The sequence below is a fragment of the Lutra lutra genome, chromosome 13, assembly GCF_902655055.1.
Source record: "Lutra lutra chromosome 13, mLutLut1.2, whole genome shotgun sequence".
In the NCBI taxonomy this organism is placed as follows: Eukaryota; Metazoa; Chordata; class Mammalia; order Carnivora; family Mustelidae; genus Lutra; species Lutra lutra.
Window position 1 is genome coordinate 82,392,566 of NC_062290.1, and position 17,657 is coordinate 82,410,222.

The 17,657-nt window shown below is 53.3% G+C and overlaps 1 protein-coding gene across 5 annotated transcripts in view; it reads left to right on the top strand.

Moving 5' to 3' along the window:
- Positions 1-17,657, top strand: part of GSN (gelsolin) — a 54,323-nt gene that overhangs the window by 20,193 nt on the left and 16,473 nt on the right. For 2 of the 5 annotated variants that reach the window (XM_047699382.1, XM_047699380.1), the window contains 3 exons: positions 9,717-9,921; positions 10,611-10,765; positions 16,098-16,259. In XM_047699382.1, coding sequence (XP_047555338.1) covers positions 9,726-9,921; positions 10,611-10,765; positions 16,098-16,259 — 513 coding nt within the window. In that variant the 5' untranslated portion in view covers positions 9,717-9,725. Of the gene's footprint in view, positions 1-7,385; positions 7,587-7,669; positions 7,709-9,716; positions 9,922-10,610; positions 10,766-16,097; positions 16,260-17,657 lie in introns of those variants that run through there. The other 3 variants (XM_047699378.1, XM_047699379.1, XM_047699381.1) reach the window with 3 other exon arrangements.

Sequence of the window (17,657 nt, forward strand, 5' to 3'; positions counted from 1 at the left end):
TGATGTCCTGTTGTCGTTGTTCCCACCATGATGTTTGTTGGCCTTGGGAGCTCCTAACATGCTTGGTGGGTCCTGGTGAAGGATAGGCTTGATTCCTAGATAGGTAGGAGGGGACTTTGGGAAAATGGCACAAACAGTTTTGCCTTTCCTGTTTCTTTCAGAATCCTAGAGCCCCAAAGGGTCCTTAGAGATGAGCTGGTTCACTTGTCACCTGAGTCCTCTTGGCTGGGTCACCACTGGGCAGCTCATTACCTCTCCAGAAGAGGGGAAAGGAAGTGGCATTTTTTGAACATTTATTTTATACCAGCCATAGTCCTAGGATCTTCCCCATTTATGGTCTCATTCAGTCCCCTCCACTTGCCTTTGAGAAATGTATTTTTTTTAAAGATTTTATTTATTTATTTGACAGAGAGATCACAAGTAGGCAGAGAGAGAGGGGGAAGCAGGCTCCCCGCCAAGCAGAGAGCCCGATGCGGGGCTCGATCCCAGGACCCTGAGATCATGACCTGAGCCGAAGGCAGAGGCTTAACCCACTGAGCCACCCAGGTGCCCTGAGAAATGTATTTTTTTAAAAATATTTTATTTATTTATTGGACAGAGAGAGAGAGATCACAAGTAGGCAGAGAGGCAGGCAGAGAGAGAGGAGGAAGCAGGCTCCCCGCTGAGTAGAGCGCCCAATGAGGGGCTCGATCCCAGGACCCTGAGATCATGACCTGAGCCAAAAGCAGAGGCTCAACCCACTGAGCCACCCAGGTGCCCTAAGAAAAGTATTTTTACTCCAGTTTTATACACAAGGAACTTCAGTCTCAGAGAGAGAATTCACCCAACTCCCAGCAAACAGTAACCAAAGCTTTCTTTATAGTTGTATACCCTATGCCAAACACTCTGGCGAAGCCCCACATATATTTTACTGTACTAAATTCTCAGAGCAACCCTAGGAAGAAGGTATTATAATCCCCATTTTACAGATGAGGAGATTGAGGCCCAGAGAGCAGAAGCAACCCGCTGAAAGCCACACAGCTAGGAAGTGCTAGGTCAGGGATTTACACCCACATTTTCCTGGCAGGAGCTCTTTCCACAATCATACCCATTGTTTTTCTCCCCCTTGGAAAGCCTTTCCTCTGTGGAACAGAGAGCTGCTTCCCATGGCTTCTGCTCATTCTGGCTCTGGTTTGGGCTTCATAGGCCCGGCCTCCCCAGCTGTTTGCAGATGGAGACTGGGTCCCCATCTTCTACTGGTGCCGCAGCTACAATGCCTGTAACTGGGCCTCCTTATCTTGCTCCTAATTTGTGTTTGTGCCCTGTGTCCCCTATTAGTGGGCTGCAGGGTGCCCGAAGGGCTGGAACGTAGCTTTTGCCACTGTTTACAGCCCCAGCCTCTGGCCTGCCAAGCCTCGGAGGGCCAGCTCTAACCCCAGAGAAGGGGAGACACACTACAAAGTGGACCCTGGCAGGAAGGGTGCTGGGCTTGCAGCCATGGCCAAATCTGGCTGCTTCCAGGGCACAGGGTCAGGAAGTGGTGGGGCCAGGCCCCCTCTCAATGTCCTGTCCTGGCTGGCTCTCAGCACTAGGTGGGGTTACCTCCGGAAACTGGGAAAGGGCCAGTGGCTTCGGTCCCTAGGATAGTTGGCCTCTTGGATGTGGCTTCAGCCAAGCTCTACTGGCCATCTCCCCAACAGCTGTCCACACCCGGGGTAGATGGGGCCAAGGCGGAGATCCAGTTGGCTCTTCCAGGGGACCCTGTCCTGTCATGGGCTCAGGCCTCAACTCTGATCTGGGAGCCGAGACCTGGGTTCTAAGGGTGCCCTGCCAGGTACTTGCTGTGAGACTCTGAGAAATGACACTCTTATTCTTGGTGTCATTATCTACAAAGAGGATGGACTAGTGAACATTGCAGCTAACAACTCCTCCTCTGGGTAACTCCCACCAGCAGCCCGGCTCCAGAGCTCCCAGCCACCCTTTCATGGGTGTTTACAGACTATCCCTGTTTACAGAGGGCTGACCCCAGGCTCCGAAGAGAGGGTAACTTGCTCTGGGTCACACAACTCTGACCTGAACTCAAGAATCTCACTGTGGAATCTGTAACCTCTCTCCCACCCTGCCACGTTCCTCTCCTGCGTGTGTACGTGCGGAGCCAAGGCCTCAGTTCAGGATGCTGACTTTTGCAGAGCTCCTCCTATGTGCCGGGCCTTTGGGCCTCCTCGCTTCTCCTCGAGATAGGTATCATTCTCCCATTCTAGAGATAAGGAGACTGAGGCCCTGGTCCCAGGAGCGGAATTTCCCAGGTTCTGAAACCCGTGGGCTTTCAAGTCCATAGGCTCCCCACATCGCACCGAGGCCCTGTCCAGTTTCACTGGGTTTCATAACCGGCTTCTCTGTTTACTGACTATTGTTCCAATTAGCAAAATCCAGGGCTAGAGGGGCGGGGGTTCCCAGGAGGACCCAGGGAACAGCAGCGAGCCAGAAGGCAAACAAGCTCCTGGAGAGAGGGCTTCCCATGAGTGGCGGGCTGCCAGAGAGGTCAGGGACGGCAGTGTTTGGTGAAGAGAAAAGAACAGGGTGGTGTCTTCCAGGCCCAGCCAAGGGCCTTTTGTACATAGTGGCTGGGGGCGGAGGGTGAGGTCGCCTCCTCCAGTCTCTGCTAGCTGCCTTGCGACGCCCAGAGAGACGCGAGAAGACAAGCCTAAGGTCACAGAAGGAGAGGGAGCAGGGCCGGAGCTGACCAGAGGGGGTCCAACTGCAGGGGAGGGACATGGGCCCCTTCCGGTGGCAGACACTGAAAAGCTGTCCAGTGGGTACAGGGCAGTGGCGGGGAGCCAGGAGCAGCCAAGCTCGAGGGTTGGGGAGATGTCTTAGTTCCAGAGGAGAACAGGGATTAGGGCTCACAGGACGGGTGGTGGCAGAGCCTGCCCCCCCCCCCCGCCCCACTCAAAGAAACCACGCCTGACCTGAGCGCCTGGGAGTGGCCCAGAGTACGGCTACCTCAGTCTGTCCTCTGTTCAGGGGCCACAGCTGAGGGTCTTCCTAGGACATGCCTTCGTCCCAGGTACTCACACAGGTATGTGGAGGCCAAGAGGGCCTTCTTGTGACCTTCTGCCCCAGTCTGGAAGGTGTGTGTGTGTTGGAGGTGAAGGGTAGGGGTTGGCTGCCTCAGAGACTCCTGGCTGCCAGGCTTGGCCTGGGCTTGGCTGGTTTACGGACTGGTTTAGGGCCCTTTATCTGGAAACGTCACTGTTGCTCCCTGCCTGGGGGCGGATGGTGACAGGCGGTCCTGCTTGATCCCCCCAGACAGTTCTGGGGACTAGAGCCGGCCAGGCTTGTGTTGGAATCTCAGCAGTGCCTCCTTCCAGCTGAGTGTCCCTGAGCCAGTGACTGAAGCTCCCTGAGTCTGTGTCCCCGTCTGTAACATGGGGACTTGAATGCCTGTTTCCCCTGGTTGCTGAGGAGACTTGGTGTTGCCTCTCCCCCACTGCTTCCCTCCCTCTCTTCTTCCAGAGATGTCTAGACCCGGAAGTGAGGGGGCATTGTTGACCGTAGTGTCTCCTTCTGCAGGTCAGGAGCCCTGGCCTGTCTGAATCAGAGGGTCCAGTAGACGTGACCCCCACCAGTGCACCTGTTTTACAGATGGGAACCCTGAGGCTCACAGATACGCAGCTTCTGGATGTGGTCGCACAGCCAGTCTCTGGGAATGCATCTCAGAGTCACAGCATGCTGTCCTACTGCATGGGGCATGTGGAGACTTGGGGCCCTGACAGGGACAGGGACTTATCCAAAGTCACCCAAGAAGTCAGTGACAGAGGTAGGGCTAGCCCTTGAGCCTCTTCCTTTTTACCGAGGGGTCTTTCTTTTGCACTCCAACCCCCTGCTGTCTTGAACTCATGCATCCTCCCTGGGCGGGGAGCAGCGTAAAGCCGTGGTGCCCCATCACAGCCCACGCACGCCACTGCCTGGTAGCAAGAATTTCCAGGCTCTGGGCACCCCAGGGGGAAGGGGACAGGGTCTCTTCGCCAGGTCTCCGAGGCTCAGGACCCAGGATCCCCGAGCTATGTGACAAGCAAAGCTGCAGGGCCTTTGTAATCAGTAACCTGGGGGGCAGGGACCCTGGGCTGGTGGTCAGTGACCCCCAGGGCCAAGGCCAAGCCACAGCAGCCCTCTGTGAAACACCCGCCGGCCAGGTCGGGACCACAGTGCTCCAGAAGAACAGCTCAGCTAGGCTAGCTGCCAACTCACTTTCACTCTGGGGACTGGGAGGATGAGGAAATTTCTTCTTTCTACTTTGTGTTTTCCAAGCTGTCTAATGAGCAGGCATCACTTGAAGTCTATTTCGAATGGTATTATTTCTTCTTAAAAAGAGAAAAAAACCCAACGACCATGGATGCATACATTCTTGTAAATTGTTTCAAGCCCTACAGCTCATTTTATTTCCAGGCAAGTACGTTGAGGTGTAAGTTATATACCATGACAATTAGCCCATTGTAAGCGTTCGGTACTCTGGTTTTTGGTAGATTTTCCGGATGTGTAATTTGTCACCATTTTCCAGTGTTAGAATGTTCTCATCACCCTTGGGTGTCCTCGCGGGCTGATGACCGTGATCTGGGCACTCCCTCCAGCCTCAGGCAGCCACCGCCGTATTCGCGGGCGAAACTCTCCCCCTTTGTGCCTTTCAAGCAAACTGCCGGGACAGTTTGGGGTTTCCCCTCCTTGACTTTTTAAGGATGTATGCAGAAATGGAACCGTTACCAAAAGAGGAGAGGAGCCAGACGCTAGTCCTCGTACAGTTTGCCTTTTGCACTTAGAGGTTTCTCGTTGCTTCCTGCCTCCCTACTGTGTGGCTGGCATAATCAGATCCAGCTCATTCTTTCTTCACAGCTGCAAAGTGGTCCATTGTATGGAGGCTCCATAATTTATTGAACCGGGACACTTGGGTCCTTTCCAGTTTCCTTCAAACAATGCTTCAGTGAACGTCCTTGCACGTATATTTTGGTGTTTCTTTGTAAGTAATACTGAAGGAAGTGGAACTTTGTTGCATTGTGTCTTCCTTGAATTCGGGGAGCTAAATTGCTATCCAGAGAGGTGAAACCGGTTTATGCTTACGGCAAGAGCTTATAGGAACTGTGGGGTTTTTATAATCCTCCAAATCCCCAGCAAGAGGGAAGAGCTCTGAATGCAGATTCTGCCAGCCCAGGCCTAGGCACGCAGCCCCGAGACCTCGGGCACCTCCCTGGGACTCCCCATGGACACTGAGATGATGATTCCAGCAGGACACACGGGCTGCTGTGACTCCTGCCACCCTCTCATCTCTCCTTGAACCCTGTGTTTTAGGCTGGACCCCTCCTTACCCACTGAATGTGGCCTGTGTTTGCTTGCCCTTTGCCCATGCTGTTCCCCCTCCTAGAATGTCTTTTATTCTTAATCTTCCTCCTCCTTGTCTTTTGAGGCCTAGGTCACAAGTCCTTTCTATCATGAAGCTTCCTTGTAATCCCTACAGTCTGAATTGCCTTCTCTCTCTCTGTGTGTTCCTTAGCTCTTTATCTGACCCACAGACACTCTCACGTGGGAGGAAGTCGGGGTGGTACAGGGCAAACTTCAGCCTGATTCGATAGAAGCTGGTCTCCAGGATGAGCCGAGAGAGGTGACCATAGCTTGGGGAGAATGGGGACAGGAACTCCCATTTACCTAGTTGGTACCAGGCCATTTTCATACCTACAGACTGATTTAATCCTCAGCAACTACTATACCCATTTAGTAGATGAGGAGACTGAGGCACAGTGGAGGTGGGGGTCAAACCCAAGTCTCCAGCTCCTCTGTTTGCTTCCTGTCATAGCACTAGGCTGTTGGGAGAGAGGATGGAAAGAGAACTTGGAAAGAGAAGTGGATCCAGCAGAGGGGTTGGAGGGAGGAAAGAGGGGTTGGTGGAGGTGGGAGGTAGGCCTCCTCGACTTGGAACAGTATTTGTTCTAACACAACACTGGGGAGAGTGGAGGGGTGGGAAGGGAGCCTTGGAGTGGGGAAGAGACTTAAATCCCTGTCTTCCCCAGGGCAGCTAAGAGATAAGATCTGGAACTGAAAAAAGACCTCTGCCCCTGGGTGGGTGGGGTAGGGAACCACACACAAATCCACAGAACCACTACCAACCACTGCAAGAACCAGCAAGCACCTGGTATTTAAGACAGGAGGGTAAGTCCAAAAGCATCAGCTAAAAGACGTAGGTAGAATAGGTTGCTCCTGGGGAGAACTGAGTAGAGTAGGAGAGGGAATAACTTTGTACAAATAGGTGAATTTAAGTTGTGATAAAAATAAAACTTTTTGTTTATTTATTTTTTAAAGATTTTATTTATTTATCCTATACAGAGAGAGAAATCACAAGTAGGCAGAGAGGCAGGCATAGAGAGAGAGAGGGAAGCAGGCTCCCTGCAGAGCAGAGAGCCCAATGCAGGGCTCAATCCCAGGACCCTGAGATCATGACCTGAGACGAAGGCAGAGGCTTAACCCACTGAGCCACCCAGGTGCCCCAGAATAAAACCTTTTTAAAATAAAAACTGTTGGGGCACCTGGGTGGCTCTGTCGGTTAAGCGTCTGACTTCGGCTCAAGTCTTGATCTTGGGGTCCTGCCTGTGCTGGGCTCCGGGCTCAGGGAGTCTGTTTGTCCCTCTGCCCCTCCCCCAAATAAATGAATAAAGTCTTAAAAAAATAAAAACAAACTGGTTAAAAAGAAGGAAAGAAGGCAGTCTTGAGTAAATTAGCACCTGCAGTCTCAGGAGCCCAGAGGTCTGCCTGTCCCTCTGGAGTCTTGCTTGCTCACTGGAGCAGTGAGGGCAAGCCCCCTGCACTCCCGCCCCTGGCTGGGGGCAGCTGCATGCTGCCTGGGTAGGTTCCACTCAGGGCTACCTGGGCTCAGATCTTGGCTGCATCATTTCCTAGTTGTGTGCAAGTTGCTTGACCTGACCATTCTACACTCAGTTTTTCCCTTTGTAAAACGGGGCTGTCCATAGTGCCTACCTGTAAAGGATGTGAGGTGCTGCCAGCCTTTATATGATGTGTGGAAAACCTTCGAAACCATTTTTTATGTTTTTGCTGGAGATGTTAGGTGCAGAGAGGGGAGGGGGTTTGCGTAGGGCACACAGGAGGCTGAGCCGGGCTTTCTGCCTTTCCTACCTGCATGCACCCCTTTAGTGTGCATTGTGTTGGCGCCTGCTGTATGTCAGGCCCTTTGCTTGGTCTCGCCCCCAGAGCAGGGGTGAAGGGACAGCCACGCCCAGTCGGGTCGGTCGGGGTTGGATCCTCAACGTCTCCATCCTCCAGGCCAAATCCCCGCCCCTCACGGCCCGCGCCCTCTCTGAGGGGCGGTCCCCGGGTCGAGTGGGAAGGGCTGGCGGCAATATAGGGTCCGTGACCGGGGAGATCGGGGCTGCTGACTGGGGTCTTCTGCCTCTGGCGCTGCCATGGCCCGGCACCACTCTGCGCCCGTGCTGCTCTGCGCGCTAGTCCTGGCGCTGAGCGCGCTGTCGCCGCCAGCTCTCGCGGCCACCCCGTCGCGTGGGACCGCCCAGGCACAGGCGACCCAGGGGCGGGTGCCCCAGGCGCGGGTGAGTTCCCCGGGGGGCCCGGGGGCTCCCGGAGTAACTCTCTATTGTAAGTTCTTGCAGATACAGCGCTAGGAAAAGGGGAGTAATTCAGGTCTAGAATGGAAAAACTGTTTTGTTGCTTTGTAAGTATCTCTTGCTGCTTCCGGGGCTCCCGTGGATTGGGGGTGGGAACCTCAGGGCGCCTGGCTGTTTCCTCCCTAGAGGCTAACCTCACCTTGGCCGGGTTTCTTGTTTCCTAGCCTCTGCCTTTTGATTCCCTGCCCATCTCCACCTCTTGATTTCTCTTTTTCCCTCTGCCTGATTTCTCTCTCCTTTCTGATTTTTTTTTTTTTTTGTCTTGAACATTTAATCTGTGATGTTTCAGAAGACACTTTAGGATCTTGAGCAGCCTGAGGGTTGCGCTTTTGACAGTGACTGCTGATCCTGACTGTGCCGCGTGAGGGAGGCTGGCACCCAGCGTGGAATTGGAAGCCGGGGTCCCTGCTCTGTTCCCAGACGGCAGAGTGACCATGGATGAGTCGCTTCCCTTCCCCAACGGTGTGGGCCACGAGAGGCTTGTCTCTAAGATCCCTCCCGGCCCTGACAGTCTGTGAATAACTTGCAGAGAATGTACTGAATTGCCTTCCCATAGAAACGGACAAAACCACATGCAGTAACCAGTAGCGGAAACAAAATAGTTCTTTGGTATTTAGAAGGCCTCAGGGCTTAGACTCCTGTCTCAGCATTGGCCCAGGCCTGGTGTCCGTCATGAGTGGGCTGAAGTAGGGAGCAGGTGATTGGGAATAGCAGAGTCAAGGACCACTGCACGGTTTACGATTACAAATTTGTCAGGCCCACTGCCAAGGAGCCTCCACAGTGGAAGCGTGCAGGGTGGTCACTTACCCTGATTTCTCAGGCCAACCAGAGCTCTCCTGCTCCCAGGCAACAGAGAGGTTTAGTCACAAGGATGTGTCTTGTCCTTGGACCCCTCCTCTGATTTTTTTCTTTCATTTCATATTCTTCTTTCTCGTCTGATATCTTTTTTCCCTCTCTAGTATCTCCCCCCTGCTTTTTTTGTATGACCTCACCCCTGTCTGCTTATCCTCATTACTCTATGTATTCTCCCTTCCCTGATATGTCTGCCCTGTCTGGTTTCTCCTTCTCTCTCCTGGTTTCCTTTTGTGTTTCTAAATCCTCTGCCCGAGTTCTCCCCATCTGGTTTCCCTTAGATCTATCTTCCGGCCCGAGGTGACCTGTGCCTGCTGATTTCTGCCCTCCGGCTCCAGGCTAACCATCCTGCTCCATCTCTAGCCCCTGTGCATGTCGGACGGCCTTTCCCCCATCCTTGACCACCTCATCTCCAACAGGCTCCTACAGACCCTGGCTGCCTCCTCTCCACCTTTTCCAAGAAATGGAATCGGGGGTGGGATATTGGTGGGGGGGCAGGAGGGAGGAGGCAAACAGCGCAGGAGGCCACTTGGGCTCAGTCATCTAGGCCCTTCTTGGGAATGTGATGGGGACATGGGTGGGAAATGGGAAATCTTCCAAAGAGCAAAAAGCAAACAGGCTGTGTGACCTTGGGCCAGTCCCCTCCCCTGTTTGGGCCTCAATTTCCAGATCTGCAGAATGGGGTTGGATAATGAGCTCTCTGAGGACCCTTCTAATTCTAAGAGCCGCTGAGGATGCTAGAAGGGAACACGCTGAACCCCTGGGAACCCCCAGATTTACCTTTGCCATCTGAGGGGGTCTCCCTATGGCTCCAGAGTTTATGCTCTTGGATCTTGTGGGCAGTTCCTGCTCTACCACTTCCTAGCTGGGGGTCCAGGACAGAATCACTTCACCTCTCCATGCCTCAGCTGCCCCATCCAATTGGCACTAAGAAAGGGAGGGAGAAGGAAGGTAGAGCCTTCTGTCCCTCCATCACCAGTGAGCTAAGGAGGCGAGACAGACTCTGGTCAGGGACAGGGTCTGGAGCCTAAACTCTGCCCTGTTTGCTCACTCTCAGAGACAGAGATAGACTTGCCTTGGAGCGGGGAGAGTCAGAGGCTCAAGTGAGATGCTCTTGGGGCTGGAAACCACCCTCCCTCGTGCCCTGGGGTCTGTCCTCACCCAGGCCCCAACCCCCACTCAGGCTCCGCCCATCTCTTCCAGCCCAGCAGCATGGTGGTGGAACACCCCGAGTTCCTCAAGGCGGGGAAGGAGCCCGGCCTGCAGATCTGGCGCGTGGAGAAGTTTGACCTGGTGCCCGTGCCCCCCAACCTCTATGGAGACTTCTTCACAGGCGACGCCTACGTCATCCTGAAGACTGTGCAGTTGAGGAATGGGAACCTGCAGTATGACCTCCACTACTGGCTTGGTGAGGCCGCCCCCTCCCCTGTAAAGTTCATGGTCCCCAGGAAGCGCCCATGGGAACTGAGCGACCGCCGGGCATCAGAAATGTGCCAGCCCCTTGGCTAGTGGTGTCCCGAAACTCCAGAGCCAGCCTGTTCCAGGTCAGACGCCAGCTCTGCCCTCTGGCAGGTCACTCAGAAGCTCTGAAGAGGGGACATGGTGACAATGCCACATGACCTCACGAGAGTGTCTGAGGGTTCCAGAAGTTCCCGTGGTGCTCAGAGCTGGGGCCGACTTCCTTGGCTCAGTCCCAATCACACCCCAGTTTGCCCTTCAGAGTCAGGAGCCTCTGCTAGGACATAAATCCTGTCTCTTCCCCCCGCCCCGTGCCTCACTTTCCTAATCTGTGAATTGAACCACTGGTCCTGGGCCCAACTTCACGCCTAGAGGTCTGAGAGTAAGTGTGGGGGAACGAGTGCAAGGTGACTATGGGGGATGTGTCAGAGCTGAGAGGACTCTTACAGACCATGGAGTCCAGCCCTGACTGCCCCATTATACAGATGGGTCAGCTGAGGCCCACAGAAGGCAGGGGCTTGCCCAGCTTCCCTAGCCAGGCCAGGGTAGCCCTGGGGGCTCTGGACTCTTCTTCCTTGGAAGTCTGGGACCGCTTTTGGGGAAGCCAGGCTCACACTGCTCTGCCCCCCCCCCCCCCAGGCAATGAGTGCAGCCAGGACGAGAGCGGAGCTGCCGCCATCTTCACCGTGCAGTTGGATGACTACCTGAATGGCCGGGCCGTACAGCACCGTGAGGTCCAGGGCTTCGAGTCGGCCACCTTCCTGGGCTACTTCAAGTCTGGCCTCAAGTACAAGGTAGGTCCCAGGCATTAGTGACAGAGGCACCAATGGCAGAGCTCGCTTAGGTCCACCCATCTCTCAGCCTCGTGGGGTGGTGTGGCAGATGTGTCAGAGCTTGGCTTTTGGAGCTGGCTAGTCCTGGGTTTGAATCCTGGACCTTCCTAGCTCTGTGACCTTGCACAAATCACACTGCCTCTTTGAGCTTCTGATTCTTATCTTAAAATGGAGAGAAGAAAATTCATCACTTCACAGGATTGTCTTCCTAGCCCCAGAAGCAAGGGGTGGGGACCCAGCCTATCGCTTTCCCAGCAGTCCTGTTCCAGCACCCACTAGTGCTTAGGCCCTGCCAACAGAAGGCCGCACGTTAGGCATTTGAAAGGGTACCCTTGACCACCTTCCTCATTAGAATCCCCCTTAAACTTGAACCCTGATGAGTCTGAGTCAACACAGAGCTCTTCGCCAGCAACCCTCAGCCAGGTGGTGCTGGGCAAAGCCAAGCTAGGAGCCCTGAGAGGCTCTGACCTGATATGCTGTGTGACAAGGCAGCCACTTGGCATCTCTGAGAGCCTCCCTTTCCTCTCTGGTTACACGAGAGCCTGTTGTACCTGCCCTTCAGGCCTGGAGAGAGGATTTGATAAAGGGTAGTTGGGAAATGAAAGGGCTTAGGGAAAGCCACAGGTTTCCAAAGCAGTAGTTCTCTTTGGTCATGATAGGGAGGGGATCCCAAGCTTTGAAAGCCAGGTGGGCCTTAATGTCAGAGTCCAAAAATCTTATTGGAAGGTAGGGAGGGAAACTGAGGCACAGAGAGGTTAAGCAACTGGTGCAGGGTCGCACAGCAAGTCAGTCCCAGAGCCAGGACTAGAACCAAGATCTCCTGACTCCCAGCATTCTTTCCACTATACCACTCTGCCTCTCATGAGCCGGGTTCTCCTACAAAGGTGAAGCCCCATCTGTGCTGTTGATGTGCTGTGTGACCTTAGGGAAGTCATCGTCCCTCTCTGGGCCTTAGGGTCCTCTGTGCCAACAGGGTGTGAACAGGGCCTGCTCATGTGAGACACAGGGGACTGGATAATGGGAAAGCACTGAGATAACAAACAGCAGGGTGTGTTCTGGGAAAAGGGACTCGGGGCCTGGGCTGGGTGAAGCTGGGCTGGATGCCCTGGGGCCTCCCTAGCACCCCTTGTCTGCCAGTTGATCTGTACCCACAGCCTCCTGCTGAGCTGTCCAGCTCCGCCTTCTTCCTTTATGAGGCCTTGGTATATTAAAAAGAGGAGGTGAGAAGGTTGGGACCCAGGCCCCAGAGCTGGAGAAGGACCAGACCTTTTTGCAGTCCTTAGGGCAGGAAGTGGCAAGAGCACTTGACAAGGAGTCAGGGAGATTGAGGATCAGGACCCAAGGCTACCCCCTCTCACTGCTGTGAGGCTTCGGGCCAGCCAGATGCCTGTGGCCGAGTGCTCTCACACGCTTATCGGGCCTGTCTCAACTGTGCGTGTTTATTGTTGCTGCTGTGTGGACAGAGCCGCTCGTCTCTGGACCAGGTTAGCAGCTTACAGAGCTTGTGAAAGCCGGAGCTGGGATTCAGTGTGAAGGACCTAGCACAGAGGGGCTCCGAGCAAATGTTTCGAGCCTCCCTGGTCTCTGATCTTTGTGCAGATGGGGCCTAGGAATCTGCATGGCTAGCAAGCCGCCCCTGCCCTCTGGTGCTTTCTCCAGGATGTTCTTGGGCCATACTCTGAGGCAGCCTCCAGGGAGCATCTGGGACCAGATCTGGGGCTTCAGTCCTGAAAGGCCCAGGCTCCTCCTGGTGGAAATAGGAGGTTCAAAGCTGGTCCTGTTTTCCACCTTCTGCAAGTCCTCCAGCTGCCCCCGCATTTGGCAGGCCTAAAGTTCTTGGCCTGGCGCCCTCATCAATTATAGATCCCCAAGGAGCGGAGCTTGTCACGCAAGACTTGTTCCTGTGAAAGCCTGCTCCTCAGAACCGGTTCTGCCCTCGGGGTGTGAGAAGGGGCAGGGAGGGGACAGGAGCCACTAGAAAGGGCTGTCATAGGGCCTGGCCCCTCTTGTTCCCCCCAATCCTTAAAAGTACTGCACTTTCTAGAGTCTGTCCATCTTTCCTCCTCTTCCAATTTCCTCCACCTCTCAGACAGAACCCTAGGGACCCCTTGTGGCTGGGTTATATGAAACCCTTTGTTCAAACAGAATCTGGGCTGAGCTGAGTCAGAGAAGCCCCGGGCCCCACCGAGCCCTTTCGGGCCTCCCTCCCATCTCTTAGATAAGGAGCCCAGAGTTTAGAGGGTGGAGGGGACCAGCCGCCAATCAAAACATTTTTCTTTGTCTTATAAACAGTTAAACATTTTAAGAAATGTAAAACTTTGTAGCTTTTTTTTCTTTCTCCGACTACAAGAGTAGTACAAGCTTTTTGTAAAGTGTCAAACATTATAGAAATACAGGGTTTTTTTTGTTTTGTTTTGTTTTTTTTAGAAATACAGGTTTTAGAAAGTAAAAGCTCTCCATGATTCTACTTTTAAAGATATACACCAAATTCAACTTTACAGATGTATATATATACACAAAAATTATATATATCTGTGTATATATATATATAATGTATATCCTGGACCCAGACCAATACCAAATGGGTAATGTTTCTCTATGAGCATATAACTATATATATTCATAGAGATAGGGAACTCTCTCTTTCTATATTATATATATATATTGATATATGTATACTGATACATATATATATGTATATATATATTTCATCACTTTAATTTGGAAAGTGACTTCTAAGACCATCTATTGAATTTTGTTCGAGTAATGTGATGCCAGTCTCTGCTCACCTAATAATTAGACCATATAGAACAACAACCAGTTCTAAAGATTGCAGTGAAAATTTCCACCCCCTGTACTTGTAGATCTACTAATGTCTTCCAAGAGCTTGCTTATATCTTTCTGTTCATGTTTCCAAGTCTAATTTCCTAGATTGGGAAGTGAATTAATCAGGAGATTCATGTCCACAGTCATGAAATATCAGGCATCCTTTTACTTTATAAATTCACATACAGAGAATTTGTTGAAACCGAGATTTATAACATAAAACAACCCTTTTCCTTTTTTAAAAAAAAAGTTTCTATTTTCAAATAACAAAAGCATGCTTGAACAAGTGGAATAGTTCAGAAACATATAAAAAAGAGTTAAGGGCTTTTCTCTTCTGCCACGGCCCCATTTCCTCACCTCTGAGGAATCCATGGAAATGGTTGGTCTGTCCTTCCAGCATCTTTTGGGAAAGCTTTTCAGATCCGCTGCCTGTTTACCTCCGGCCGAACAAAGTCCTTGGGTCAGGACTGTCTACGGACACTAAGGAGTTCCTGGGCTGGTAGATGAGCAAGGTTGGGTCCCTGGAGGGGCGAACTTGAACGTACTGCCACCAACTAGCTGGGACCCTGGGCTAACCTGGATAACCTCTTTGGATCTCAGTTTTCTAGTCTAGTGGGGTAATGAGGGTCCCTCCCTTAGTGGCTTGTTGTGAGGACCCAATCGCATGTGTGTAAAGCAGGTGCAAGTAGGTGCCCCCTTCCCGGGGATGGGCTTATTAAGTGGCAGCCTCTGTGGTCATTACCAGGTGAGCGCAGGGCTTTGCATCTTCTTCCTCAGCTGCCCTTCCTCACCTGCCCCCCAGCAAGAGGGCCCATGAAGCAGGGTGGAGGGAAAGCATCTGCGAACACCTTGGACAGCCGGGCTCAGCCTAAGGGAATGCTCTTGAAAGGTCTTGTGCTGCTACCAAGAAAGGACACCAGGGGGCGCTTCACTCACAAGGGGAGAAACCACTCTTCTACTGGACCCACTTTGCTCTGAGCAGTGGCTTGTTTCTGCCTTCTGTCCTGGGTGACCCTAGTTACCTTTGCTCTAAGAAAACCTGATGTTGGGGGAAGAATGTGGGCCGTATAGATTCAGTCACACTTGGGTTCGAATCCTAGCTCCATCATGCACTAGCTGTGAGCTCTTGGGTAAGTCCCTTCATTTCTGGACTCTGCTTTCCTCATCTGTAAGATGGGGATAAGGATACCTTCCTCATAGATGATGTGTGCAGAATGCCCAGCACTGTGGGCATCGTCATCGCACCGGCACTTCTATATTGCTACCGTGTATAGGCATAATAAGAGCCCAATTTAAACTCAGTCCTTTGCTCTGCAAAGTGAGGTGGCAGAAAGGGGCCTGGACAGGGAGGCCACATTTCTGGCCTTGGCGGGAGCCCTTCCGCCTCCACCCCCATGGTACATGGAGCCAGCCCAGGAATGGGAGGTGACGTTTCCGCCTGAGCTTTGCCATGCACTTGCTGACTGCCCTTGAGCGAGTCCCTTCACATCTTTGGGCTTCAGTTTACCACGAGGAAAATGGGAAGCTCTGTAAGGACCTTTTCATCTCTCACTTGTCATACTGGGGCTGGGGACCATTGGTGAGAAGGCCAGGCCCTTTTACTCGGTTTCTCCTGAGCCCAGGGCAGTTTTGACCAGAGCAGGGCAGGCCTGCTGAAGGCCCCTTCCCTGGGACTTACGACCCCTGCAGAGAGTGGCAGAGCAGGGATTTCTGTCCCCATTACAGAAAGGAGAGGCTCAGAGAGGGGAGGAGACTTACCCAGAGTCACCCAGCACGCTATTGGCAGGGTAGGACTTGACCCTGAGGTCGGTGCTCTGTACTTGACCCACAGCTGCCCCTGAAGGCCCAGCTGGGCATGACTTGCTACAGTCCGGTGGTGTAGGTTGTAGGGAGTAGGGGGGCGTGGGTTGGAACCATCTTCCTGGAGAGGCTGGAAGGATGGGAAAGCTTGGGATTAGCATTTCTCAAAATGGTTTTGCAGAGCACGGGAGCCGCAGGCAGGATGTGGTAGAGAAAGCGGTTCTTGATTCCGTAAGGTCGGAAGATGTTGTATGAAACAAAAGGCAAGCCATTGCTTTACCATAGGACTTCTCAGAGCCTCTTTAGGCTGACGTGCGTTGTGAACGGTCTGGGAGCCAGTAAGAAGCATTCCCCGTGCCTCAGGCATCCTGCAGCCCCTTCCTTGCAGAATAACTCGGAGGGCCAAAGTTCTTAGAACATTCCTTGGGAAATGCTGGTGTTGAGAAAGGACTGTCTGTAGCTTTTCAATTCAGGCAAGTGGACCCAGGGGTCTTTGTTTCTAGAGCATGAGATTCAAAGGGCTGGCAGCAGGTAGAATCCATCCAGGGAATCTGCTGGAAGGCCGCCGGTCTGCAAGCCGGAATTTCCTTCAGTTCGCCCCTCCCCCCCATATCTGCTTCCCTGGACCCGGCTGCCCTGGACTGACGCTATCTGCTTGACTCAACAGAAAGGAGGCGTGGCGTCAGGCTTCAAGCATGTGGTGCCCAATGAAGTAGTGGTGCAGAGACTCTTCCAGGTCAAAGGGCGGCGTGTGGTCCGCGCCACCGAGGTGCCCGTGTCCTGGGAGAGCTTCAACAATGGTGACTGCTTCATCTTGGACCTGGGCAACGTGAGTACCCCCCCCAACCCTTTCCCTTTCCAAGGGGCCCCTGAGATGCTTCTGGCCTGGCCAGGCCCCACTCTGGGGAGGGGGACATGCAAAGACGTGGGCCAACAAGCCCTGGGAACAGCAGCCCCCGTGTGGACCCGTGTTCTGTGCATGAGTCTGACACACTTGCAGAGACCAGAGGACAGAGGCACCCGGCCTCTGTAGACTCCCCCGTGGGCACACTCAAGCCCGTCACACCTGGGTGCACAGACCTTGTGCGCAGTGTACTCAGACTCCGACTGGCGGCTAGATTCCCTGACATCTTGTGTTCCTGTGCACATCTCATGGACCTTTTTACACATAGTCACTCACAGACACAGGCGTGTGCCAGATCTATCAGCTTTTGCCCACCAGATGCAGACACACGTACCATGATGAGTGTCTGCACACATAGACTCGGGAGTGCTGTTCAAGGACATGCACACTTACGTATGGCGACGTGTGTGGGGTGCACTTACCCCAGCCCAGCTTACGGACGTGTGATGCTTTGTACCCGTTCCTGCCATCCACGTGCACTCCTCCCTGCAAATGGGCATAGCCAGACATTCCACCGCCCCCTCGTTTGGGTTCGTGCTGTGATGTCCATGCAAACAGAGGCAAATATATTGAGCATAAGCTTTTTATTAAAGTATAATAGGTCCACGAAAGAGTGTGAGAATCCTGAGTGTACCCCTCAGTAGATTTCTCACAGTGAGCACACTGGTGTAGCCAACACCCGGATCAAGACGCAGAAGGTCATGAGCTCACAGAAGTCCTCCCGTGTCCCCATCCAGTCCCTTCAAGTCCACGGGCATCCATCCTCCTGAACTCTGAGCCGCATAGCAGGGTTCCACCCGCTTCTGAACTCAATGTGCATGGAATCATTCTTCTGACGACTTCTGATCAACATTCTGTTTCTGAGCTCTATCCGTACAGCATCTGCTCACAGATTGTCCATTCTCCTTGCTACGTCACCTTGAACTGGGCCGACGTGCCCCTATTTATCTATGCTTTTGTTCTGGGCACTCGGTTTCTGGTTCAAGGCGTGCTCCTCAGGTGTTCTCCCGTGGGTCTCGGGGGGCATGTGGAGTGCGCCCGTGCGAGGGGTGCTGTCACAGCATAGCCGTATGCCGAGCTCTAGTAGCTGCAGCTGAAGGGTTTTCCGACATGGTTGTGCCAATTTCCGCTCCCACCAGCCGGCGGGCATTTTTATGCACATTCTGTATGTGAAACACGTTCCAAGCTGCGTACTCGCACACGCTGGTGCACACGGATCACACCCACTATGCTTGGGAGTGGGCATGTGTGTGCCCTGTCAGTGTCACGTGGGCAGGCCCAGAACGAGGGGGACTTAACACCTGCCCCGGAGTCCCCTCCTTG